Source organism: Platalea leucorodia (genome assembly GCF_965183815.1).
Source record: "Platalea leucorodia genome assembly, chromosome: 5".
In the NCBI taxonomy this organism is placed as follows: Eukaryota; Metazoa; Chordata; class Aves; order Pelecaniformes; family Threskiornithidae; genus Platalea; species Platalea leucorodia.
The window spans coordinates 15,313,848-15,341,698 of NC_138827.1; the positions used below are offsets into that span (position 1 = coordinate 15,313,848).

The 27,851-nt window shown below is 54.2% G+C and overlaps 1 protein-coding gene across 1 annotated transcript; it reads right to left on the reverse strand.

Moving 5' to 3' along the window:
• Window positions 1-3,227: 3,227 nt before the first annotated feature.
• LOC309590767 (ATP-sensitive inward rectifier potassium channel 12) lies at window positions 3,228-4,997 on the reverse strand. Its single transcript, XM_082312207.1, has one exon. The coding sequence runs from the start codon at window positions 4,994-4,996 to the stop codon at window positions 3,707-3,709; it is 1,290 nt and encodes a 429-aa protein (XP_082168333.1). The 5' UTR covers window position 4,997; the 3' UTR covers window positions 3,228-3,706.
• Window positions 4,998-27,851: the final 22,854 nt, after the last annotated feature.

A 27,851-nucleotide genomic window follows, 5' to 3' on the forward strand; every position in this document is an offset into this window, starting at 1 on the left:
AAAGGTTAAGCACTAAGTGATTGTCCCAGCCCTAAAAGACTAAGTGCACTAAATTCAGTTATGAGAAGCTAAGGCTCATCCCGACGGCTCCCAGCCCTGGGGACCCACTGCCCAGCCGAGCGGGGACACCGCGCGCCTGTCAGGGGCAGAGGATGCTCTTTCCAGCTGGTGGTTTTGGGGTGCAGGGATGCGGCTGCTTTCTGCTCTCACCAGCGCATATTTTTGGGGTGAAGCCAAGTGGGAGCAGCAGCAGATTCGGACCCCAGTCCCCGGCCAGGGCAGCTGCTGCTGCCGGCGGCTGTCCTGAGCCCTGGCCGAGGGCAATCCCTACGAGCTGCTGGCCAAGAGGATTAGCATCTCTTTCCTTTCTCGGACTCCCGCCATCCTCCAAGGATCAAGTGTAACACCGGAGTTAACTCCATGGATGGAGTGGCCTCACTTGGAGGAAATGGCCGGCGGCTGTTCTGGGGAGGGACGCATTCCCTTGCTCACGTCCGACCGCCCTTTCCTGCTTCATCACTGCCATGACTGACACCAAAACCCACACCCTGAAAGCATCCCTGTGCCTTTCCAGCCCCTCCAGGGAACCCAAGCACCTAACAAACACCACTTTTTGGCTTTTTCCTCTTTTTTTTTTTTCTCCCCACCCCCCCCCCTTCTTTGATAATTCATGTGATTACCCCTGGGCAACCTTCCCAATGCTCCCTGATGGCAGGAAAAAAGACCAGTAGCTCAGAGTGCTCACGGGTAGGCAAAAATAATATTTATACACTATGTACCAGCATGGTCCATGGCCAGGATGAGGACTATACAGTATATATATGATGACTCGCCAGAGCTAGATCCTCACTAGCGGGGTTCAGGGAAGGGGGTGCGTGAATGGGGGCTGGGGAGGGTCCAAACCCCCCTTGCTGTGCCGGCCACAGGTGCTCCCCAGCCCAGTTCACATCCTCCTACACAGCAGTTTAAAAATACATCCGTATATATTATTCTATTCTCCCAGGTAACACTGTACAATCATAGATGTTTCTTTAAAAGCAATAATTTACTTAAAGACATCTCTATTTCTCTTTCATTTTTATACAAATATTTACTGTGAGATATATATATATATTTATAAAGAAATTAACCCTCTGAGAACCCTACAGCAGCAAGAGGTGCACCTTTTTTTATAATTATTTATTCAAAAGAACCTAAAACCACTTAAAAGCATTTTTTTAAAAAAATAAATAAGTAGTGAGCACACAAAATCTCTCTGTCCCCCCCAATCCTTCCCACCCCCCAGATGCTATGGGGCAAAAAGCGGGTGGCAAAACCATCCCCCCAGGGAGCAAAGGGACCGGCGATGCGATGGCATCCGCGTTCACTGCCTTGGAAACACAAATGTCCCGGCTGGAGCTCAACGGCACGTCCCTACATGTCCCCACTTTTGGGGACAGCCCGTTTGGGGCACTCGGTGCCAAAACAGCTGGCTCCCTCGCAGCACTGCCCCCGGGGATGTTTTCTCCCAGTGGCTGGTTTTTAGGGGAAGGTAAAAATAGAGCAGCCCCTTGGTGGGCAGCACAGGGTCATGGTGAGGGACACTGGTGGGAATAGGGTAGGGAGAAAACTTTGTGGGGACAAAGTCCTGGTCCCCATCCCGCAGCCAGCCAGTGAGATGTGATGCTTGGGGACACAGGGCAGCAGGGGGGCACCAGGGCAGCCGCTCCCCAGAGCCCTTTGCAAGAAGGAGATGGGGATGGGGACACAGGACAAATCCTGCCTCTGCCACTGATGTTTGGACATGCCACAGCAAGTTTTAACCCTGGGACACAGCTTCCCTGACATGGGCCGGGGGAGAAAAGCACCGGGAGCCCATCACAGCTGAAAAGCTGCCAGGGACCCCACTCTTGACCCCTTCTCCCCAAGGCCATGTGCTGCCGGGACTCTGCACCCAGCGTCAGGTGTGGGATGCTTGTAGGTACTGAAGCCTTTCCCACAGCCATGGGGAGCAGGGAGCCAGATTTTGGCACCCAGAGCACCAATGAACAGCACGGCCAGGAAGAAGGGACTGAAACCTGCGTCTTCCCGACTCCTTCCCTCTGTGCAAAGGCGTGGAGCAGGGCAGGAGCAAAGGCTTCCCATGCACGGGGTGGTTTGCCCTGTGCCGTAGCAAAAGCTAAACCAGCGTGCCATCAAGGCCAGCCTAAAATGCAGCAGACAGTGGGATGTGGGCGCTGCCCCAGGGGTAGAGCAAAGGGGATGTTGCCCCAAGGGGAGGATGCAAGCGGGGTGCTGGGGAGGAGGGCTGGGGCGCGGGGTTAGTTTGCATCTCTAAGGCACAATCCACCTTGAAGCTGGGACACGGGGACAGGTTGAAGCACAAGACAGGGTGGTTTCCTTGACTGGCATCTGTTGTTTTTGGAAAAGCATCTGCCTCTGAAGCAGGACTCTCTGGTGAACAGGGAATTCAGAAATCCCAGCCTGGCATGGAAACGGCTCCTGTGCTAGAAGAAGTGCAACTCAACAAGATGACTTTCGCATTGATTTCCATGTTTGAAATGATTTTTCAAGGGAGAAAATACCAAATTGGTTGGAAAATAGCCAAATTTGAGAGCTTTCCCCTCCTTTTTGTGCTTTTCACTGTTTCATCCCAGTTACAGTGAAACTTATGAATTCCCTGTCAGAGATGCTAGGGGAGACCCAACACTTCAGCAGCTGATGCCCCAGACCCAATTTCCACCGTGAAGATCAATATTTCCAGAAATTGGCTAATTACTGTGTTTACAGTCCTTTCTATTGCAGTCTGCTTTTTCCTTATTAGCTACTTTGCCAGTAATTATGCTACTTGCTTTCACTGCCATGGACGTCCAGCCACTTATTTCTGTTTTCTTCCTATGAAGCCGTGCCAGTGGAAAAAAAACCCACCCCAAAACTGGATGCAGTCTTGACTTCTAGTTCTCACATCTGCCCAGCAAGTCACCTCCTCAAAGGACCCCAGTGGCTTATTCATTCCCTTGTTCATTTTTAAAAAATACTGAATCACATCTTTCAGATTTAATATTATTATTATTATTGTTATTATTATTATTTTGGTAAACAGTCTCCCAAACGGTACGGTGAAAAAATTAAAAACCCTCTCGCCTCCCTCCCCCCGCTTTTTTCCCAAATTAAAAAGAAGTACGTTAATGTTGCATGTTATTTCAAGTGTTGTTCTTGTGCAACTGAATCAGACCGCCTGCCGGAAGGAGCAATTTTTTTGTTGTTGCTGCTCAGTTAAAAAATAAAAGGAAAAAAAAGAAAGAGAGAGAGAAAGATTTGTTTCCTGATATTTCCTCTTTTTGGATCTCGCAGTGCTTGGCTCCAAGAAAACGCTGGCATTTTCCCCGCGGGGAGAGCAAAGCCCCGCGGGGCCGCATGGGGCGAGCGCCTGCCCGCGCCCCACGGACCCTCCTCTCTCCGTCTGTCCGTCAGTCCGTCCATCCCCCCAGAGCCATCGGCCCCGCTGCGGGCGCCGGGCGCGGAAGACGCGCCGTGGCCTGCCGCCATCCCCTCCTGCAGACCGCTCAGTGGTTATTGCGATGAAACTGAAAACTATGAACGATACTAATTTCTCAAGCATTCCTATGGCACTTGCATTGTTCTGCATAATTTGAGCGGGTTGTAGGGGAAGAGATTAGAGGAGGAAAAAAAATACCCTCGGAAAAGTCAATGGAAGGACCAAGAGTCATATTTCCGACTCCCTCCTGTACGACCGCTGATCCAATGCTATTGTGGCTTGAAGTCTATCGAACTCATGCCTGTTGTCTGGGCTCAGGTCCTCCAAACCCCGGCTGTCATCGTCTTCCTCCTCCTCGTCACGGCTCATGAAGGCCAGCTCATTCTCGTAGCAGAAAGAGTTGGTGCTGGGTAGCAGGAATTTGTTCTCCACCAAGTCCTTGGCGCTGCAACGGGGGGTGGACGGGACCTCGTAGGTTTTGTGGAAGTGGGAATAGTCTACTTTGTACTGGTTTTTCTCCTCAAACAAGACGGGCTCGAAGCGGTGGCCCCAGAGGATCTCACTGGCCAGGTAGGAGCTCCGAGCTTGCGTCGTCATAGCGGTGGCTTCTACCATGCCTTCCAGGATGACCACGATTTCAAAGTCGTCTGTCTCCAAGTCCTGGCGGCTGATCCCAAACAAGGGGCTGTCTTCGTTGATCTCGTGGAGAATGGTGATGGGGGACACCAAGAAGATACGGTCCAAGCCTTTATCAAACCCCACGTCGATATCTATTTGGTCGAGCGGTATGTACTCCCCTTCTTCTGTGATCCTGGGCTTAATCAGCTGAGCTCGTACGTGGGCTTCTACTATGTGGCTTTTCCGGAGGTTCCCAACTCTCCACATCAGGCAGAGTTTTCCATCTCTCATTGCCACTACTGCATTATGGCTGAAAAGTAATGTCTGGGCCCGTTTTTTGGGCCTGGCCATCTTTGCCATTATTGCACCAATCATGAAAGAGTCAATTATACACCCCACAATGGACTGAACCACCACCATGAAGACCGCGAGTGGGCACTCCTCCGTCACACAGCGGAAGCCATAACCAATAGTCGTTTGGGTCTCGATGGAGAACAGAAAAGCAGCAACAAAGCCATTGACCTGCAGAACGCAAGGCTTGAAGGTATCATCTCCACCCGGGTTTTCTAGGTCTCCATGAATGAGTGCAATTAGCCAGAAAATCAGCCCAAACAATAACCAGGACACCAGAAATGCCAGGGAAAAGAGCAAGAGCATATACCTCCAGCGGATATCAACGCACGTGGTGAACATGTCTGCAATGTACCTCTGCGGCTTGTCATCCATGTTGGTGAACTCCACATTGCATTGACCGTTCTTCTTTACAAACCTGTTCCTGCATTTCCTCCTGGTGTGGATTTTCCCATTGCCAAAGCCGTTGATACCTGGCATGGTGGTCAACCTCAGCCCGTCTTCCTCGGAGGACACGATGCTGTAAGGGTTGACTCTGCCTGCAGTCATCCCTGAGCCAAGCCCACAGTGAAGGTGAAGGGTCTTGCAGCTCCTGGCGTCCCCCCGGCCCACCCCTGCCCACCCCCCAAATTCTGTTGCAGTGGAAGAGAAGTCCCAAGCTTCCACGTCTGGGCTGCCACGTCACCAGGTGGATCCCGTGAGAGGCTCTGCAATGAGAAAACAAAGACATGGCCATTACCTCTCAAGGCAAAGGGACCTGAGGGGGTGTTTGGCCATGGGTCTGGTGGGGTGGGTGGCTGCATGTTGAGTGAGGACCCCAACAACTGCCCTTACTATCCTTCCTATGGCTAGGACGTTCCCAAAATCTGCACACAATGAAGGAAGAAGGTCTTAGAATTTGTTCTTTCATACTACAAAGCAAGTGAGCAAACCTTGCTGGGGAGACACAGCATTTCTGGGAACCCCAATGACACCAGTGGATGAAAAACCTTGGGTAGCACTGGAGTCTCTCCCCTTCACTTTTCTTATGAGCTCTGCTGTCGGAGTGGAGTCAGGCTGCTGGAGAGGAAAGCAGAGAGGCCAAGCTGCTCGCCTTAGCACAGAGATATTAATAAAGGTATGCCTGAAAGCAGCTCCATCAGTTCACATTGCCTGTGCCAGATGGACTGCTGCCCAGCACATCGCAGCAGCAGTTGCCCGACCTCCCGAGCACCAGCTCTTCTGGGGTCGAGGGAAACCACAGGCAGATGTGGATTTAACCTCTGTCCCCCAGCCCGGGGATGGGAGAGGACATGGCCAATGTGCAGCTGGATGGAGAAGGCCCAGGGAAGGCACTTGCTCGGGGCAGATGTCCTGCGGAGCAACTTTCCCAACACATCCATTGGGACATGGAGCTATCTATGGTCACAGATGGGTTTTGCTGGCCAAGTCTAATGAAGGGACAACTGCCACTGGGGAATGGGGAGCTGTTTTGATCCCTTCTGGAGGGCTCAGCTGCAGGGTCAGGGACCTACACGCAGCTTTGCCTGGGCGAGAGGTGGGAGCAAGCATGGACATGGGCAAGGTGGCCCAAGTTGGGTGGGCTCCCCCAGTGCCTCTGCAATGGTATGTGGGGCTGCATCAGGCAGTGGCTGGGATTGTGGAGAAGCCACGTGGCACGTCCCAAGCACCCCAAAGAGATGGCGCTGCAGGAGCACTCCCCAAACCACCCCCTGCTGCAGCTCATCCCATTCTTTAACAACATGGGATGTGTCACTGGGGATGAAACAACCTTGCTGGCAGTGAGACCTGCGTGGGGCAGCAATGTGGTGGGGGAGCGGGTGCAGAGCCCCCCGCAACACGCCATCGCCCCAGCGCAGAGGTGCCCGGCTCATGCCTAGAGGCGCAGGCGAAGCCACCGGGCTGTACGTGCTGTGTCGGATCCACTGGCCTGATCGATGCGGTCGATTCCTGCAATCAGCTCGAGTGCCCGGGGACACACTGGGAGAAGCACACCCTTTCCATTACACAGTGGCCAGGGCCAGCCCCAGTGCCGGGAAGCATTGTCAGGCACAGCCTGCCTGGGGCTGCATCAGCCCAGCTAGCAACAATATGCTGGATTGCCTTTTACAGAAATTCACCCCAAATCCAGCATGGGACTTGGGGATCCCCACAGAATCCCAGCACCACAAGCAGGAGCGCTAACAATCTGCCCAGACCTCCCGGGTGCCAGAAACAGATCCACACGTGGCACCAGCTTATACACCAAATAAAATACTTTCACCTGCTGCAATCCAGGCACAAACATTTTTTATCCCAAAAGCTGATTTTTCAAGCACCATGGTTATTTGTTGGAGTGTCGGCAGACCAAGAGATTGCTCACACCCAGCTGAGGCAGTCAGCACGAGATCCTCTCCCTCCTTACAGCCATGGGGAAGAGCAAAATAGGCACGAACAGTTAATATTTACAACCTCATAGTCACTGGAAGTCAAATGGGACCAAAGTGGCCTTGCAGAGCTGACGTGTCGGGCTGCCTGCAGGCTCACACTGCCAAACTCCAGTCTGGTCACCCATCCCGAGTCTTCCTCCTGACCACACTGGCTACATTCATTAAGGTTTTCTCTCTTCTTTTTTTAATGAAAGCTGAGCATTTGGAGCCAGAAAAGGCTCCTTCTTCATCACCCCTCCGGCTCGCTCCGGGGGAATATGCTGAATGCTTTTGCCACAGGATGAATTTACTGTTCGGTTTTTTTTTTTTAATTAATTCTAGATGCATTTGAGAAGTGAACAAAATGCAATGAGCTCCCAGTGACCTGCGAGAGGATTAGCTAGGGTCTGGATTAACTGTGCTGGGAGGGGAGACATGCCTGGGTGACTGCGGAGGCAGCCGCGCTGCCCTCACCCAGGGGTGATGCTCCCGGGGACCCTCGGGCTCCCCAGTCACCACCACCGCTCCCCTCCGCCTTCCCCGCTTTCCCCTTTCCTTCCTTCCTTCCCTCCTTTCTGGGTTTCTCTCTTTCTTCCTTTCTCTCTTCCTTCCTTCCTGCTCTTCATCTCCTTTTTTTCTTTTCTCTTTTCTTTTCTTTTCTTTTCTTTTCTTTTCTTTTCTTTTCTTTTCTTTTCTTTTCTTTTCTTTTCTTTTCTTTTCTTTTCTTTTCTTTTCTTTTCTTTTCTTTTCTTTTCTTTTCTTTTCTTTTTCTTTTCTTTTCTTTTCTTTTTTCTTTTCTTTTCTTTTCTTTTCTTTTCTTTTCTTTTCTTTTCTTTTCTTTTCTTTTCTTTTCTTTTCTTTTCTTTTCTTTTCTTTCTCTTCTTTTCTTTTCTTTTCTTTTCTTTTCTTTTCTTTTCTTTTCTTTTCTTTTCTTTTCTTTTCTTTTCTTTTCTTTTCTTTTCTTTTCTTTTCTTTTCTTTTCTTTTCTTTTCTTTTCTTTTCTTTTCCTTTTCTCTTTTCTCTTTTCTTTTCCTTTCTTTTATTATTTTTAATTTTTCTCTTCCTTTCTTTCTACCTTTCTTTATTTTCATTTTATCTTTCTTTCTTTCTTTCCTTCTTTCTTTCTACCTTTCTTTATTTTCATTTTATCTTTCTTTCTTTCTTTCTTTTCTTTCTTTCTTTCTTTCTTTCTTTCTTTCTTTCTTTCTTTCTTTCTTTCTTTCTTTCTTTCTTTCTTTCTTTCTTTCTTTCTTTCTTTCTTTCTTTCTTTCTTTCTTTCTTTTTCTCTTCCTCTCTCCCTTATTTTTTTTTCTCTCCTTCCTTCCTTCCTTCCTGCCTCCCTCCCTCCCTTCCCTTTCCTCCCCCTCCTCCCATGTCACACAGGGTTTCACCGTGTCCGAGCACCCTGGATATTGGGGAACCCACTGCTGTGGAGGGATGCCAGGACAGACCCAAAGGGCTGACACTGCTCCAGGGCCGGGGCAGCTCTCGTGACACAGCCCACGTCCCATGTCGGACCCCACATTCACCCAGGCCACGGGACCGAGTCCTCCCCGAAGCACCAAAGGTCTTGGGGGGACAAACCCCCCCGGCCCCAGGCCAGCAGCAGCAGCATGGGGAGACGGCAGCTAAATAAAGGCGAGCAAAGTGGATCTGTCGGAGCAGGCGGCCGCCTGCGGCTTGTACTTTATTTAGCACAGTTTTGTTTGGAAATATGCTTTCTCAAGTTCGCTGAAAGCTGAATTTCTGGTTTGGTTTTAATTTGAAGACTGGAGCCCCACGCTGCCGCTGCGGGAGGCTCGGGCTGGGAGAGGGCTTGTGTGAACGTGCAGAAACCCAGGGCTGGACAGGCTCTGCCACCAGCACCAGCCAGGGCTGCAGCCCCATGGTCACCCTGCATTTCCTTGGGTCATGAGTGCCATCCTCCAGCATCACCCTGGCATCTCCCCACAACCAGAGCTGCCCCAGAGTGCTCGCAGAGGAATTATAGGAGGTTACATCCCCCTCGCCACCTCCTTCCCAGCAGTTTCGCACCCCTGACCATCACAATTTTACCCCCTGGGAACAAACTCAAAACTTCCCCTAATACCCTGAGCACCTTAATCCCATTGCCAGTCCCAGCTTTGGTGCAGACAAGCCCATGCTGGGTGTCGGGCAGGACCAGGACCATCCCCTGCCGCTTGTGCCACGCGTCTTATGCAGCACTAATAGCGTTAACACGTAGGAAACAAAACAGGCCCATAATATTAATAGCGGGAAGGAACGGCCCACAGCTCCCCATGGGCTCTGAACGCAGCGACGCCTTGGACTACCCCAGCTAATGAGCTGACATTAGAGGCAATGACTCCTGCCACTAAACTGCAGTAACCAAACTCCCACCGCGGAGCGGTTTCCCGCAGAGAATCCAAGTGTCTCCAGCAATCTGCCAACTGCACGGCTAATTTTATTTATTTTTTTTTAAAAGGGAGTTAAATGTTACAACAATATTCTGAACAGCCAGCGCGCCAGGAAAATGTGTTGAGTGCTGGGGAGGTCATTAGTTAGAGCCGACTGAATATGTCGGTGTGATTTATCATCACACCTTTCCCTGTACCTCTGGAGGGGATGCGTTTCGGGGCCGGGGAGGCAGTGACCAGGCTGCCATCCCCCTCCTGCATCCTCCCAGCATGGATTTTCTCCTGGCTTATGGAGGTGTGTGGGGAAGCAGGCTGGGATTGATCCGGGTGGGGACTTGGAGGAGCCAAACCGGGGCATACAGGTCTCCTGGCAGGAGAGGTGACCGTCCGAGAGGGGACGGCACGAGGAGGTCACACTCGGTGCTGCTGCCTGCCCTGTGCCAGGAGATAATGCTGCTATCTCCTGCAGCAATGCCCTTCATGCCCCAGCAGCGGGACGGCCATGTCAGTGGAGAGGAGGGAGGTCTGGTCCTGGCGTGGGGCTGCGGCCATGCCGGTACAGCTGAGGGTGCCCAAGCCGCTCCTGCTCATTCTGTCCCAACAGAGCGACCCGGCACTGACCACCCACAAAATGGGGGACGGAGCTGGGGGCTCCCCCAGCTGAGATACAAAGGAGGGAGCCTGTGGCCAGTCCCCGGCCAAGTGCTGGGGCAGCACTGCTGCCTGAATAACTGCCTCCTCTGACACCCCGTCTTTGGGCACCTCGAATAAATTAAGCGTCAACATGGGGCAGGCCAAGCCCTGACAAATCCAGAGGATAAATGACCCCCTGCTTCCCCTCTGCTGCCAGGGAGGACAGGAAAGAGGCTCCCACCATGGTGCATCCTTTATGAGAAAATACTGCTCTGTTTTGGCAGGGACACAGGTAGAAAACAGTTGTGGGCATGCACCCCTCCGCTGGACACCCCCCCCCCCCCCCCCCCACTGCCAGCGAGCAGCTGAGACGTCACTGTCTGCAAGCCTTGACGGCGCACACAAAAGGGAAACTGAGGCACAGGGGGCAAGGAAGGCCCTTGGCAGGGAGACCAGAGGTGACGGGGTGCTGGCTGTCCCCGAGCCACGTGCGGATGCCACCGCGGGCACGGGAGGAGAAAAAGGGCCACGTGCAGCGCTCAATACCACTGGGGCCAGGTGGCTTGTGCTTAAGCACCCTAAAAGTCCTGCTAAATGTGTCCTGGATCAGAGGAGATCCTGGGAAAGATCCCTTCGGAGGCTGCACTGAGCAGCACTGCAGGTCCCCAGCTCCGTGGGCATGACAGGGGGACTGAGCATCCCTGTCCAGCTGCCTCTGTGTCTGTCCCAGCCCCAGTACCCAGCCCAGCTCCAGCACCCGCATGCCGCGGTGGCGGGACCCCAAGGCTGTACGTCTGCCCTCACCGCTCCGGGTGGTGTCCCCCCACCTGCTGCAGCACAGGGCGGGTCGGGGAACGCCGCAGCATCCACATTCCCCCCAGCCCGCAGCCAGCCCTGTCACCCTGCCAGGTCCTGAAATCCCATCTCACTCGTCTGGGAAATGCCGGCTGTTTGTCTGTCCACTCGCATCCGTACAGCCAGACAGCAGGACATGGCCAGAGGTGCAGATGAGGGCAAGGGGGGAGCTGAAGGCCTTGCCAGGGTCAATCTGCACTGAGGGCTGCCAAAGGATGCCCCAAAACCCCAGGGGATGCAGCCAGACTGCCCTGTCCCTTCGACACCCTTACCCAAACCTCCGGGGTACCCGCAGCCCCTTCCCCGCACTCCCTTCCCTGCAGCCCCCCCACAGCTGGACCTCGGCTGCCCTGGGTCAGAGGACGGGTGTTAATACCCCAGCAAATTGCCCCAGGAAGGGGCAGAACCCAGCTCCCCACCCCAGGCAGGGGGGGCTCCGGCCAAACCCCAGGAAGAAGAGGTCAGCCCTTACCTGGCGTGCACCCGGGGGGCTCTCCCCGGCGCTCCCCGGCCATGGCTGTGGGGCGCAGGGTGCCCCGTGGCCCTGGTGCAGCCCAGGCGAGAGACAGAGAGTTTTAATTGAATTTCTAGATTATCCTGGAGGAGAAGTTGTAATCTCCTTAAATCCAACCTCTGGTCGAGTCCCATAACCTACTGTCCTGCGCCGGGGAAGGGATTTAGTGAGGGGGAGGGGAGGTTTCCCAGCCTGCTGATGCCCCGGACCCTGCACCCTGCAGGATTTGTCCCGCAGGACGTCAGAGATCTGCTCCTGGCAGCCCCGCGGCCCCGGGAATTAAAGCTCTGCGGCAGTGATGCCCTGTCCCCTCTCCCCATGTCCTGCCACAGTGACTGGGGGTGTCCTGGGAGCCTCAGCCAGAGGGGCTGGGACACGGGTGATGGAGATCTCTCTGGTGCTGGGTGGAGAAAGGGAGCTGACTATGGGGTCAGTGAGGTGTTTGGAGGGTGAAGATGAGCCCCCCCCCCCGGGTGGGACTCATGGCTGGGAGTTGTCTGGGGCACAATTGAAATATCACCTGTGCCCGGGGTGCCAGTGGGTTGTGCAAGTCCCCCTGCGCTGCGGTGGACACCTCCCTCCCGAAAAGCCCCATCCCTGGACCGCATGGGCCAGAGGGTGTTTTTTGGATGGGTGACCTTGGGGTGTCTCTGCGCCTGCCCCATGCGCTCTCCTCCATCACATGGCCCTGGTCCCTCCTGCATGCTCCCAGATTTGGATACGTGCCAGGCTCCAGCCCCAGCCCCAAACCCTCTCAGGGACAAATGCTAGCGATGAGGCTGCGGGCAGATGATGGCAGAGCCGAAATCAGCCAGCCACACTCCTGCCTGCCCTGCACCCCGCTTGTGCCATTGCCAGGGCCTCTGCAGGGACTCAGGTTCCCATCAGGGATGGTGGGTCCCATCCAGCACATGCCAAGAGGCTCAGGGTGGGAAAGGCAGTCCAGTCCCCAGCTTGGGGGGATCACTTGGCTGCTAAATAGAATGGGAAGAAAGGGAAAAGGGAACTGAAAGGGCAAATGTCTTCAAGCAGATTTTATCACCAACCGGATGGAGATGAGCCGAGGGCTGCAGCGTGGAGGGGGTCCCACGCTGCAGGTAGCACCAGGGCAGTGCTCGGCAGCATCCCTGGGGTATCACATGCATAAATTATTTTAAGAGCCCTCTCACGGAGCGATTGCTGCCTTCACCTTAGGGTTAGAGGCAGAAGGTGATGGATCTGGGCCCCGTTCAGCCCCAGCTTGCCTGTGGCAGGACTAATCCTGCACCTCCTGCTTGCCCAGCTCCCATCAGTGTCCCTTTCCCAAATCCCATTACTCCCAAGGCAGGTTTTCCCATGGAACTCCACTCTCACCCAGTGCAAACCCCCTCCAGTGTCTCCTGCTCGAGGGAAATCGCGTGTGTGGGCAGAGCCTGCGCCTGGGAAATGTTTATCCTGAAGGCGCAACGTGCAGCAGGTTGGGAGCGATGGGGCTGCCAGCCGCAGCCGATGGAGCCGTGAGCCGCGGGGAGAGCGACGCCGAGCGCCTCGGCACCAGCACCGATACGGCTGCAGCCGGTGCTGAGGCACTCGGCGTCGCTCTCCCTGCAGTGGCATTTCGGCTGGGAATTGGCATGGAGAGGAGCAGGATGAGCATGAGAACCAGCTTGGGATGCACAGGTCCCTCAAGCAAGGGGAGATGGAATGTATGCAAGGCTGAGCCATCAACCGCTCATCAGCATCATTCACTCTTTTTTGGGCTTTAAACCCATGGTTATTCCTGTTCCATCCAAGCACTAACAATTGCTCAGCTCTCAGTGAAAAATACAACCCATGTCCCGCTATCCCAAGCAATTTTCCTGGCTTCTTGGCTGTGCCAGGGTAAAATTGCCATTTCCACCCCAGAAGCAGCTGCGTTTCCAGTGCCCTTCAGCATCGCCATGGGTTAAGGTGTCGGCAGAGCCCTAAACTTGACTTTTAAGCCCAGGAGGAAGGAGATGGGGAGGAAGGACATGCCATGCTCAGGCAGAGCTGCCCTCCTGGCCCTACTTACCCTACGATCGCGGTGAGAGCCGCAGACGCTGAGACCAATGCTGGTGGCTGAGTGAGCGGCAGGGACTTTGCTGGGCAGCACACCGCTGTTCTGGCTAATTGCTTCCGAGCTCAGATTACAGCCTCTCCTCTTCCCTACATGTACAGGAGCTGGCACCTCGGCTGCGGCATAGGGACTTGCGGCATAGGACTCATACCTTCGGTGGTATTTCTAAGGGGTAGGGAGTGAAATTGCAGTCACGGCAGTGTAGGAAGCCCAAGATGCCTTAGTGGCCTCAGGGGACTGGAAGAGAAGCAGCTCGAAGGGGGTTTCAGAGATTTTTGGGAATGTGAAAGACCAAGCAGAAGGATGCAACAAATTCAGACCTGAAGGATCAGACACTAGACTGGAGCAAGGCAGTTGGTGGTCCAAGGCAAGACCTTCGTTCTTTGATCTTGCCATTTAATGATGGCCATGACCCAAAACCCATCTTCAAGCATTTCCCAAGGAGGAAGAAAAATCCCCCTCCTTTTCTGTTGGGGGTGACAAACCTCCCTGGCACACACATGATGATGCCCAGCATCTTCAGGACTAAAGAGGCCTTTGTGCTGCTTTGCTGCTTCTAGTTCTCCCTCCAGCTCGTGGTTCTGCACACACCAGTTCGAGAGTTTCAGTGTCTTTAAATCCTCCAAGGGCTCCCTTTAACGCTCTTGTTCCTTGAGCTGAGCCTGGTTGGAGGACATCTCCTTCCTGGGAGGTACCAGGTTTTTGGCCCTGGGTTCTGCCTTTTCCACTCTGCCTTGATGTCACCGGGGAGCCGGACACCCCCAGATTGCAGACATGACCCCAAAACCCAAGTGGCTGCAGGGGTGGCAAAGGCAGGGCAGGGTATTTTGGGGACTGTCTTTATCTGCTGCAGTGAAGATTTAGCACAGCCGTTGTGTAACACCGGGGGGGGGGGGGGGGGCTCACTGGTCCCCATCCCCTCTCGCAGTCAGGGATCAACAGCTCAATTAATCCTCCCTCATTCCCTGCCCATGGGTACCAGCCCCAGGGCACAATCTCAGCCTGGCCCTGGAAGCAAGAAGTCAAATCTCTGCCCAGCGTCAGCATCCACCACCCCACCGCCATCGCCCAGGGCACCTACCTCGTTTGGGAAGCCCTGCTCAAACTGGGGGTGGCCAGGAAGGTGCCCACCAGGCAGACGTGGAAGTCCCTAAAATAACTCCCTTCTCATTATTTCTGTGCCCCAGTTTCAAGCACTGTCGTGCATCGCTTTGTTAAGAGGCCCAGCAGCTGCAGACCCTGAGGGCAGAGACCTGGGCATTTAAAAGGTTGTTTTCAAACCAGCGAGGTTTGGCGCACACCCGGTTGCGTTTCCTCCTCTGCTCCTTTGCACAGCCCAGGTCACTGATGGGTGGCTCGCTCAGGCACACACTGCAGAGTAACAAAAGCAATAAAGTAGAAGCCAGGAATCCCTTTTTTTTTTTTGTCCAGCGCTAAAAAACCAACCCCCACATGTTCCTGGGCAACCCTACAATAAACTAGGTGAGTGCAAAGCCTGGTGTCGGCGAGCCTGGGCACCTCTGTCCATGCACACACAGGTTGACAAGGAGCAGGGAACCGTTTCTCCAGCAAGCAAAACCAAAACACCAGCAAGGGAAGATTTCAGGGGACAGAGGCAGTGGCACGCTGCTGCCAGACACAACAGCTGACCTAACCCCCAGGGTCCTGGTCCTGCCCACCAGCATCCCTTGGAGGTGTAAAGCCAGACGTCACGCAGCATCCCAGCACAGTTGGGTGGCTGCAGTGGCAATGGGCAGGCACAGAGCAAAGGTGCCCTGTGGCTGGGGCAGTGGCCAGGTCTGGTGGCATTGGGGAGGGTGGGAGACGGTGACATGCCCCTGGTGAAGAGCTGCACGGAGAGTTACACAACGCTCCCCTGGCCGCCCTTGGCTGCGTGCACTGTGCACGCTCCTATCGACACGGCCCCAGCCGCCCTCCAACATCCCCACGGGGAGATAACTTTGCAAATGGCATAAATGCAAGTGCACATGAGCAGGGGGGACCCTGCTCCAACCCCCCTGCCCCTAGACCTCCTGCAGCAGTCACCAGCGATGCTTGGGACTTGCCAGCATCCCACTGTCCCCTGACTCGGCTGCGCCGATGGCGGGGGATCAGGAGGGCTGTGACAGTGCTGCGCGGAGTAGGGGGAACAGGGTGAGCACCCACCACCAGCATCCCGCCAAGCCATCACAGCGGCTAAAGCACTGTGTGGGCCCAACCCAGGGATTTTTAGAACACGAAGGACCAGCCAGAGGGATGCAACGAATTAAAACCTGAGGGATGTGACACCAGATTAGGGCAAGGCAGTCGATGGCCTCAGGCAGGACCTTGGTTTATTGAATTTGCCATTTAATGATGGCCATGACCCAAAAAGCACCTTCAAGCCTTTTCCAGGGGAGGAAGAAAAATCACCCTCCTTTTCTGTTGGGGGTGATTAAACATTTGCTGGTCCTACCGGTGCTCACACCAGCAGCAAGAAGCCCTCCCCTTAGCACGGCAGCAGGGTGCAGCAGGGATGCTTTTGTCCATAGAGAGAGGGAAACTGAGGCACAGCAGCTGGATGGGCCTGAGCACAGGGATCAGCTGCAGCCCATGGCATCGCCTTCCCCCCAGCCTGGCCTGGCCTGAGTTCGAGGTATTTATAAAGCCGATAAGGGAGCAGAAAGAATTTTCCAAACGCTAAAGTTACGTAACCTCTCCTTGCTCTCCACGGACATCGTCTGTAATTATAGGCTCGGTGGGGCGGGGTCATCCCAAAGGGCTTCGCCCTCCTCTGCCTCACTGTGGCAGGGCCCCAGGGCCAGGCACCAGCCTGTGCCATCATGTGGCCCCGTGGGACCCCATCCCTGGGGGACCCTGGCGGCATTGTGGCCAGTCCCCTTGCCCTGCCTGGGGGAGCCCAGGTTTTTGGCTGGACTCTGGGTGGCTGATCCCCCCCATCTGCACCGGCAGCTCCTGGGGTGCGCGCACCCCTCCAGCCCGTCCCGGCACGTGCTGGATGTCAAAGCAGATGACAGCCCGAATGCAGCTGACATTGCCATGGTGACTATCAAACGCTGCTGCTGGGAGGACTTGTGCGGAGATGCTACACCAGCACCTGCCCCCACAAAGTGCTGACCCCCCCCAAGTGACTGTGGGTACCCCTGCACTCCAGCCCCATTTCCACCACTTTTTGCCCCATTGCCTCCACAGGCAGCTTCCAAAATCTTCTCCATCGCTTCACAGCTGCCTCCAACTCCACTAGCCGTGCCTCAGTTTCCCCAGCCGTGCACTTGCCGCCTGGAGTGGGGGGTGTCCCCTCCCCAGGACATTTTTCTCTCGCCCAACTTCGGCCAAGGCAGCAGAGTTGGAGGGATGCTGAGCGAAGGCTCCGTCGCTGTGGCAACCCGCCTCGGCTGTCTCCAGGCGACCGCCCAGGGATGCTGCAGAGCCGCTCCTGAGGCAGAACGAGAGGGACCAGGGCGCAGGGGGGGGCAAGTATCCATAGAGATGCCACCTCCCCCTCCACTCCCCTACCAAAACCACAGCCTAGATTGTTGCAACGGGGTGTAAAAACACCCCGAAAACAGCCACTGATTTGACTCAGGCAGCCGGCTGAGCACTGACAATCTCATGGCACCCCAGGCTGGCTGGCGGCGATACCAGCAGGATGCTCCCAGGCGAGCGTGGGGCCCCGTCGTTTTCAGGGACACCTGCAGGGCTGTGGAAATAATTGCTGGTAATAAGCCCGTTAGCCTCTTAACCCTCATTAAGCAGCTTAGGGGGGACATGCGCCATTAGACGCAAACCCGGAGGTGGAGAAGGCCCTTGTCAGGGCAAAGGGTGTTACTGCTGGGGATGGGATTTCAGCCGGTGCTGCGGGGGGTGTCACGGGGGGCACGGCTCCATCCCTCCCCCTAGTAAGCTCCCCTCCTGCATCCAGCCCCCGCTGTTGCTCTTTGCTAGCCAGGACCATCGGCAGCTCCCGGCAGCGCTGAGCAGCGGGCAGGGATGGTGATGACAGGCTGTCACTCCCGTGTGACGAGTGTGGGAGGTCTCAGCCGCAGTCATGCCGGTGGGGGGAGAGGGGCGGCTGACAGCATGGGGCGACGGCCCGGCCAGCACCCAACACCGTGGCCGGGGAACGGAGTGGGATGTTTCTAATCGCTCCAGTTGGAAAAGGTCCCATTTTTACATTTGCTAAATTAAAGGATGTCAGCATCTGATGCCAAGCCCAGGCTCCCTCGGAAATTTAAACTAATGACAGAGAAGAAAATGAGCTGAAAGCAGAGCACAAGTGCTCACATGTTATCCAGCCGCACCAGCCCTGACCAGCCATGACTGTGGCAGGGTTTAGGTGGCAGCTTGCAAAGCACCAACCATCCCAAAGATCTCAACTTTTTGCCCCAAAATACAACCTTGCCCACTCTGCTCGGTCAGAAAGTGCATTGCTGGTACTTGGGCAAGCCAAGCTGCCGTGCTGGGGCTCCCAGTGAGACGCCCAGCCTCCTCCAGCCTCCCAAAGGGCAAATATCTCCCTCTTTTATGGATACAGCTGCTCTAGGCAACAGGGTTTCGATCAGCACAAGGTGGAAAGAGGGAGAGCAGAGTGGTGAGTGCAATGCCTGGATTTCTGGTGATTCCTACAGCTGGCTCCATCCTGCCCGGCCCCGTGCGGGCGGGCAGCGGGGTCCTGGCAGAGCACCGGGGCCGCCGGCTGCCGCACGGCCCCTTCGCTGCCCCTCTCCCCGATAGAAATACCTGGGCTCAGGCGAGGGTTTTGGTCCCCGGCACTCTCCGGGCTCCGCTGGGGTGTTTTTGTGCTGCAGCTGAGCAAAGCCACAGAGTGGTGGTTTGGTTTTTTTTTTCTTTTTATAATTTTCTCTGCGAGATAAAATTAAACAAACAAGCCCTTCTGGGAGCAGTGCGAGGAAGGGAGCCTGCTTTCCTACAGATGTGCGTGTCCTCAGCGATTACAACTACCGAATTAAGCTTTCCCTGTGGCTGGGACATTTGCACAATCCCCCTCCTTCGCCTCCTGCAGTTTCACTAGTAGGAAACCGGCTTGCTCTGCAGCCTCCCTCCCCATGAGGTCATTACCCAAACACCTATATTTTTCACAAAAGCATCGAGAACAGGTTAGGTTTTTTTTCCTGACCTCACCACCTCTCCATCAAATTAGAGCGGTCTCGAGAGTGAGGCTGGGAGCGCTCGGCAAAGCGGCACACACTGGCGGAAGATAGGATAGGATAGGATAGGATAGGATAGGATAGGATAGGATAGGATAGAAGAATAGAATGTGGCCGGCCATCTCCCAGGGGATGGGGCTGCAGAGGAGGGGGAATGCTGTGGGTCAGGAGCGGACAGGGGGCTCCCGGCTGCCCTCCGAGCCCTGGCTGCAGCCCCCAACCAAAGAGGAACGGCCGTGGCATGAAGAGTTGTAAACACACCTAAACTTTCCAGCTTTGCCTGATTCGGGAGCCAGCACAGAAGCCGTTGCCATAGCTTTGCAGACCACCGGTGGGTTTTGTAGCGCAATCTGGACCACGGATCTATGCAAATCCCCAAGGCAGAAGTCTTTATGGAGGCATATGACAACCGAAAAAGAATAGCGCTCAGTGCTCTACTCCCACACGCCACCCCCCAACTTCACCATCATTTAAATCAGTCTTAAGTTGGAAGAATTCAAATCAACACTGTCGTCACAGAGCCAAGCAGAGAGGTGACACAACTTGGATGCTGCCAGGAAAATTGTCCCCCTGAGACTCCAAACCCATCAGCCCATCACTTTTTGAAGCCCCATCGAGGAAAACAAATGAACTGGCAACCCGCTGCCCCCGGCCCTCCATCCCTTCCCGCCAGGGCTGCCGGTGAGGTTTCCAACCAGCCTTCCCCCTGGGATCAATGGGAGGGGGACCGCGGGGAGAAAAAAATATCCAAGACATGCTGCTGAGGCTGGAGAGCCACAGTTGGAAAAGAAATCAAAGCTTCCAAAGAGAGAGATGCCAAGGAGATCTGTTGTTCCCTGGAGAAACAGGACATTCCTCTCCAAGGGGGAGCAAGGGAGGAGGAAGGCTCGTGCCACCTCTTTCAGCTACCCAGCGTAGGTGCTCAGGGGGGTCTGTGCACGGCAGCCTGCTCGGGCGGCTTGTCCCCACTGTGCAATGCTGCAGACACAGATGGCATCGCAGCTACTGACTTTTTTTGTTGTGTTTTTTTCAAATTTTTTTACCCTAAAAGCACGTTTTCATTTGGGGGGAAAGGTTGCTGGGTTCTGCCAGCAGCCAGGCAGATGTGGAGCTGCTCTCTGGGCTCCCAGAGACCTCCCTGCCTTCCTGCACCACATGCCCAGACCTATCGTGGTTTCAGGGAATGTGGCTTGGCATCAACAAAATCCTCGGAGCTCTTATGAGAGTCACATAGGGAAGGAGCCGGGGAAAAACAGATACTTTGCTATTGCCAGAAATGCCAAAATCAGGTCCCAGTCCTGAGGATAAAGGATCGACAGTTTAGATTTTCCTCGCAAAACATTTTTGGGTTGCACAAGCAATGGGATCGAGCTGGAAGCAAGCAGGGGAGATCATTTCAGGGCACTCCTGGTTGCTTCCCTGAAACCGCCCAATTTGGCTAATTCAGCATGATTTCTGCAGCAAGTTGTTCCTGCAGGAAGTTTTATACCTGTGCCCTTGGGCAAAGCCCTGACAGCATCCTTCGCTGGGAACAAGCTACCTGCACCTGGGGAAATAGGAGGGAGAAGATGATGGGGAACAGAGCTTGCCCAGCTATAAATAATCCCATGGAAAGGAAACAGGAGAAAAAGCAGCAAACAGAAACCAATAAATCCAGGGAGACGGGTTTGGCTACGGGCACTTGGTGCAAACAGCTCCTCGTGCTCCATATGACCCCATAGAATCGGGCACAAAAGAAAATGGGATCCATCACAGCTCAGCAGAGCAGGATCCAGCCTGGCCATCGCTTTTCTGTGAGCAGCCCATCAAACCGAACCAGAGCCCTGGGCGGGGTGTGCAGTCTGCAATGCACAGTTTGTGGCGAGACCTCATCCACTGTGCTTCATTAAAAAAGATAAAGATGAAAAAGGGGAGAGTTAAATTAAGGAGAGTTAAATTAAGGTGCCCGTTGGACCATGCCAACACAGGACTGGCCTGGTTCCTGGTGTCACTGGCACTGGCCACCCAGCGATCCCATCCCTGAAAGCACCAGCAAGCTGTGAAATAGCCTGTGTTTAAGGCAGTCATTACTTGCAATCTGTGATCCTGGAGAAAAAGGCAGAAAAAGCAACTTCTCATTTTTACCAACAAAAGGGGAATTGCAGAGGCTCAGCAAGCACAGTGGCCAGCAGGTCACAACCAGCCGTGCCGGAGTGATTCATCCTAAACAAGCTAGATTTAGTCAAACTAGCCTAGAATAAGGCAGGGAAAACAGCCCAGAGTTCACCCTACTGATGCCTGCCAGATATTAGCCCACAGAAGCGATGGGGCCAGCAGAGAGGAGACAGAGCAGGATCATCCTCACCGCTGCTTTCCCCACCGCCTCCAGAAAAATGAATGAAAAGCTTCAATCCCAGCTCCGGCATGTGGATACTGCACCAAAATGCATTAAAGAGAGGTTATTTTTTATCTCTTTTCCCAGCCCATCTTCCCAGAGCACATCGGTCCCTGTCCCCAAAGGCTGTCAGAGGACCCGGGGTCCGTGCACTGCTCTGCACCATCCACAGGACTAGTTTTCCCCAGAAAAATCATCCGAGCTGCTTCAGTTTTCCTTGCATGTAACTTATTATTAAAGCTGAGCAAATAATTCAGGGCAAAAGCTCCAGGAGCAACGTTTCGCCTTTTCATTTTCCACTCTCGAGCTGTCTGCAATTTTCGCAGCACTTGGGGATGATTTAAAGACCTGTCTCCGGACGGGAGCGCCTTGCTGCGATGGCGGCTGCGAGTGTTTGATGGCCTGAATTTCACGTGCATAGATGAGGACACACCGAACACATAAGGATGGATGAGTCTTTCCCAGTACCCTAATTAGACAAGCAGCATTTGCAAGTGGGTTTTTGAGTGTTTTTCTGTGTTTGAGACCTGCAAACACTTCGCGCAGAGTTAACGACTGCCTGTTCGTTAGGCAAAGCTCGACGAGTGCTTTGCTTTATGGCTGATCATTTTTCAGCCGACGGTACCAGCCCAGACACAAGATTTCCACGGAGCACCTCGTTCCCAACCCCTCTTTGCACCCCAAAACATCACTAAGGACGCGGGAAAAATGTGAGGAGGATGGGACCACGGGCAGAGCCGCAGGGCCGTCAGGCTGCAACGGCTCTGACCTTCCAGCACCGCAGCCATCCCAGGCATTTGCTTCCTCATTAGTGGAAAGGTTAGGGAGAACGGATCAGCTCTGTGCAAACTCCCGTGGTGCTCGCATGACGCAGGCTGGCAAAGGCAGCTCACCCCGATGCTCGGGCAAGCGCCAGCTGACAAAAAAAGCAGGGAGGGGAGAGCCACGCTCCCGGCTTGCAGTGCAGGGGTCCCCAAATCAGAGGTCCGCAGGAAAAGCCTGTGCCCTCCAGCCTGTCTGCCTGCCCCTGGGAATCCCATGCTGGGGTAAAGCAGAGTCTGTCCTCGAGGCCATAAGAACTGCCTACTCTAAGAGTTGCCCTCGACCCCTTTCCTGGAGGAGAAAGGCTGGTGTCACCCTCTGCTGTGACCCCAGACACTCACTGGGGATGCTGAAGAGGTTGAGAAAGGGACCCCCCCCTCCCCAGAGCAGGAGAGCTGGCATCGAGGGCGACCACGTCTCATTTGGGGACCTGGCCCTGGGGAAAGGGACTGCTCCCAGGTTTGGGCAGGGCAGCCGCTGCCACCCAGTTTCGGGACGGAGCAAACGGATGACATTAACCTCCTGCTGTAAAGACCCCCCCCAGATGAGCTCATGCACAGGACAGAAAGGAGACATTTAATGCCTCCCAGCACCTGAAAGGGGCCAGGGCCGCTCTCGGGGCCATCCCAGGTGACTGAGCCTGGGGCTCCATTAGTCCCTGCTGGAAACCCCTCTCCAGCCAGACAACTTTCTCCTCCCACTGCATAATTGCACTTTGTCGAGCAAACCCAGCTGCTGGCGATGCATTTTTCTCCAGCCTCGCTGCTCTCCCGCAACATTTTCCTTATTCCTTTCGCTCTCTCCGGACAGTCGCCAAAGCACCCGGAGAGGGAAAGGAGAGAAAAATCCAACGCTCGTCCCACCCGTAAAGCAAAATCCAGGATGAAAAAGGGGGGAAAAAAAGCACAGAGTGGTGTCAGGTGCCTCTCCCCAATCCATCCCCTCCTGGTTTGCCTGTGGGGGTTTGACAAAAGTGCTTTTCGGCTGACAAAATGATTACAGGGTGCCGAGACAGTAAGTTGCACATGGATTTCTTTCCTGCATTTCAAGCAGGGCGAGGACATGGCTGCAAAAGCAGCTGCACTTCTGGAGGGACCGCAGTGATGGGGGAGAGAGGAGGTGGCAGGAGGGGCGATTTGGGCAGAAGAGGAAGGAGGGATATTTGCTGCTCAGGAAAAAGCAAGGAGAGAGCAGGTGGGAGCGTGCACGAGTGTGCGAAGCCAAAGGCAGGAGATGCTGCAGGTCCCTGTTGGAGTGGGGATGGGTTTGGGAGGATGCTGGTGCTGGTACCTGGACCAGCCCAAAGTGGGAAGGGGAGAAGCTGGAGCCACTGCTGCCCTGAGCAGGATCAGATCCTGTGGCCTTGCTACGAGGAGGGGTTTGGGCAGCGGCAGCGCTGGGAGCATGTGTGCAGCGTGCGTGCATCTCCCTGGTGGGAACATAGACTGAACGGGGCAGAGTGAGGTGCCCTGGGTGCACTTGGACTCCCCGTGCCTGCAGGCAGTGGGTGCTGGGCAGGGTGGAGGAGGAGAGGAGGATTTCAGCTCCAAACTCAATCTGTTGGAGAACTTGGCCTGCTCCCCGTCAAGCTGAAAATAGCACATATGTAAGGACATGCACGCAGTGCTGGCTGTGTCCTCGCCGAGCGCTTCCTTCCTGCTGTGCTCCACGCGGCGCCCCAGCCCTCCGCCTGCCGCCTCCAGCCCCCCACAGCCCCCACATCCCCCCCCACAGGGGCCAGGTCGCGGGCAAGAGATTCTTTTGGCTCCTTAGAGTATTCTTATTTTGGCAAAGTGGGGCTGGTGCACAGATACGGAGTTGGAGCCTCGTCCTTTCACCTTCAACCATGAGGTCCAGCCGGCGGCAGCATCCCTGCCGTTATCATCTGGAGCGGGTGAGGATGAGCATGGCTCACGGTGGGAGCCAAGCTTTATTAGAAACAGGCATCTGGCTCCAGCCCCCCGCCACGGCTGCCGGCCCGGCCTTAGGCTCAGGATGGGGCCACAAGCACACACAAGTGCCCAGGCAGCTGCAGCAGCAGGCAGGGAACCTCCATGAGTCCCCATTTCCCCAGACTTTATCTCCAAATCCGTTATTGGCCGTGGGAAAATAAAGACATCGTCCTCCTTTGCGGGGGCACATGCTGCCTGGCCAGGGTCGAGCCCCAGTCCTCAGAGGAATGGTGAACTAGCAGAGTGTGCAGCAAGCTGGAGGGTGGAGATAACCCTGGCAGCAACCAGAGTCGATTCCTGCAGCGGAGAAGGAAGAAAAGAGGCTGAGCTCCCCATGGACATCGGGCACAGGAATAATGGGAGAGTTTTATAGGACATCAGCCACAGCTCTGAGCACAGCTGGTGCAAAGCCCCACTCCTCTCCCATCCCTGCTTTGAATTCCCCCTAAAGAAATGTCCAGGACAAATACCCTAGGATGGAGGAAATATAGGGTTTCTCTGAATGAGGCTAACAAACAAGGCGATAACTGGGAGATCTAGTAAGTGCAAAAAAGCAAATAACGCCAGGTGCTGGGGAGGGACATACAGGCAACCTGCACGGCGCTTTGTGTACAGCAGAAGAGAATTTCTGTAAGTATGCAGGGTGTCTTGTGCTCAGTGTATTCACAGTGCGCTATATAGCCACTATAGGATGTCTCTTAACCAGAGGGAGCAAGCAGCTCTCCAGCCAGCCTGTCCGGCATTTCAGGGCATGGCCCCACAGCAGTGCCCAGCAGGAGAGGCATAGCTTTGTCAAAACACATTTCTCACCCCAAATCTGCGCTCTGCTGGGTCATTGCTTTATGACGATGGCTGCCTCGTGCTGCAGAGCCTGGCTGGGGACAGCAGCTGGACACCAGGGGACATTGCCGGCTGGGCAGGGACCAAGCATGGCTGTAATGCACACTCACATCCACAGCACACCAAAAACATGCCTGAGCGTCGCCAAAACCCCACTGCTTTCCAAAGGCCTCTGAGCCTCGCATTAGCGAGCGTGTGGTATCAGCTCTCCTGAAACAAAGCCATTGTGGTCAAGGCAGGATCCTTATTAATTCTTTCCTCTCTTTAATTTCCATTTTTTTCTCGGTTCCCTTTCCAATTGCTCAGGTAGGGCTTGGGTAGGGGCCCCACTGCTGCCAGCCTGTGTCCTTGTGGCACAGTGCCACTGGCATTATCGCTCCGTGACACAGGGATGTGATGGGTGATTGCATTTGGGGTCAATGGTGAGCTCGGAGGCGCAGGGGGAGCACAGTGGGAAAGGAGCCCTGGATGGGGCAGAAAGCCCCGGGCAGAGGAGAAAGAGAGAGTTGGGAGCACCAAAATAACACCCTGGGGCACAGTGGCCAGGCACCAGGGTGGGGGGGACGCACGGCCGGGTCCTGGCCCCATCCATCCTCCAGGGTCCTGGCCCCGTCCACCCTCCAGCTGGGAGGATGGAGACAGGAAACTGCGACTTACTGAAACGGCATCATTTGGTGAAACATCCCAGTGTCTCCCCAAACATTGCCCTCGGGGGCAGACTGCAGGGAAAGGGATGGGACAGGACCCTCTCAGCACCCGCAAAACCCACCCCAGAGATCGCCTTTCCTGACTCCACCAGCAGCACCTGCCTCAGCCACCCATCACCAACATACTCCTCCTCCACCCTTCAGTCCCGCCATCACCCTCCTCCCCCATGACCCTAAAAAGCACTATTTTCCCTATTACATCCTGCATCCTTGAGCCCCCGCAGTCCCTGCACCAGTCCCTGCAGCACCCATCGCCATTGATGCCATCAACATGTCCCCAAATCCCAGGAGATGCCGACATGCAGCGGCCCCTACGCAGGGGACAGCGCGTGGACGCTATATGGCCCCAGGGACTCCTGTGATGTCCACCCGCCCACCGTTACATAAACTGCCTGGAGCCGGGACTGTTTTCGTTTGTGTTGCCTACAGCGCTGCACTCTTCAACTTTATTTGCATAACAAATAATTAATAATAATTAATGACTGGGAGAACGGTGCGGATTGCCAGATTTTGCTAATTAGCGAACAAGCACCATTGCAAAAGTGAAGGCAAGCATCATGCGGCCCTGTCTCCCTGCCCAGGGCGGGCTGTGGCCGGGGACATGATGGGGACAGTGGTCCCATGGGACTCTCGTCCCTTTTGGGGAGGAGGAGGCGGCGGTGCTGCAGGTGTTGGTGGGACAGGTCAATGGTGCTCACAGGGTTTTGGCTGGTGGCTACATGCGGGTGCCTTGACGTGCAGCACGTGGAGCACCCATGTTCCCCCCCGACGCAGTCCTGCACGCATGCCATTGCATGGCGTCCCACACGCCGCTTTCTCTGCACCCTTGTTAGAGCCTGGGACAACACTACTTAATTGTCTGATGATGGCATCACTCCATATAATTAATGGGAAAACCGGCACCAGCTCATTAGAGAAAAGCCTTTGCTCCAGCAGCCCCACAGCCGAATGGTGCTGGGGACGTTCTTCCCCTGAGGCCCCTTGCAGGTGGCACCCCCTCACCAGGGCAGGGGGGGCTGAAAGCACCAGGGAGACCCCACTGTGTCACCGATGCCAGAAAATACAGAGGAATGAGGATGTGAGCAACCGGCCCGCCTGTTTGGTGACATTTGGGGTGTAGGGTGACATGGCAGCCTCCGCCTGGACCTCACACACCTGCAGCCACCTGGAGGCCTGGGAACACTGACCCTGAGAGGGAGGGAGAAAGGGAAAGGGAAAGGGAAAGCGAAAGGGAAAGGGAAAGGGAAAGGGAAAGGGAAAGGGAAAGAGGAAAGGGAAAGGGAAAGGGACAAGGAAAAGAAAAAGAAAACGAATAAGAAAAAGAAAAAAAGAAAAAGAAAAAGAAAAAAAGAAAAAGAAAAAGAAAAAGAAAAAGAAAAGAAAAAGAAAAAGAAAGAAAAAGAGAAAAAATAAAGAAAAATAAAGAAAAAGAAAAAGAAAAAGAAAAAGAAAAAGAAAAAGAAAAAGAAAAAGAAAAAGAAAAAGAAAAAGAAAGAAAAAGAGAAAAAAGAAAGAAAAAGAAAGAAAAAGAAAAAGAAAAAGAAAAAGAAAAAGAAAAAGAAAAAGAAAAAGAAAAAGAAAAAGAAAAAGAAAAAGAAAAAGAAAAAGAAAAAGAAAAAGAAAAAGAAAAAAGAAAAAGAAAGAAAAAGAAAAAGAAAAAGAGAAAAAGAAAAAGAAAAAGAAAAAGAAAAAGAAAAAGAAAAAGAAAAAGAAAAAGAAAAAAAGAAAAAGAAAAAGAAAAAGAAAAAGAAAGAAAAAAGAGAAAAAAGAGAAAAATAATATAAAAATGAGAGAAAAACAAGAGAGAGGGAAAAGGAAAAAGATTAAGATGATGGAAGGGAAGGGAAGGGAAGGGAAGGGAAGGGAAGGGAAGGGAAGGGAAGGGAAGGGAAGGGAAGGGAAGGGAAGGGAAGGGAAGGGAAGGGAAGGGAAGGGAAGGAAAGGAATCAGATTCTCTCGTCTTTGATCTGCTCAAGCACTGACTGCTGTATCACACATGAGTGTACACGTGTGCACATGGGAGCGCTGAGCGCAGCAGGGTGCTGGGGTGAGCAATGGCCAAAGCCCCTGGACCCATCTGGCCGGAGCCAGCCCGCAGGAGCAGGGTGCTTTCCTCCCCAGGAGAAGAAGGGATGAAGCAGAGCAAAGCCCTCTCCCTCCGTCCTCTCCACGAAGCCCTTCAGGTCCCACTCACTTTCCTTAACCCTTGCAGCATCCCAGACAAGTCCTCAGATCCGGCACAGCCCCAGTGCCGCTCGGCATCACTCCCACTGCAGCTCCAAACCAGCCCCTCCCTTTACACCACCATTAGAGCAGAGCTGTGTGTAATTACGCTTCGCTGGCTCTCCTCTATAACTACAATTCCTTTGCTTTGCTGAATTGCTTCCCCTTCAGCACCACACATAATCCATTGCACTGTAATTATATGGGAATTTTAATATCTGATGCATTTATAAGATGCACTTAATTCATCAGCCCCTTTAAGTACATTGTCATTACAGCCTTCAGCACGGTAGGAAGGATGACTCGCTGTCAGATGGAGATTAGCTGGCCCCCATGTGTAACGAGTTGGAGGGCGTTCTCAGCCCAGCCGAGAACCACACTGCCAGATCTGGCCCTGGGGCAGCCAAGGCTGGGGAGCAGGACCCCACCACACTG

Bases quoted from the DNA above. Each gene is read 5' to 3' on its own strand.
- LOC309590767 (XM_082312207.1), bottom strand. From the start codon at position 4,996: ATGACTGCAGGCAGAGTCAACCCTTACAGCATCGTGTCCTCCGAGGAA.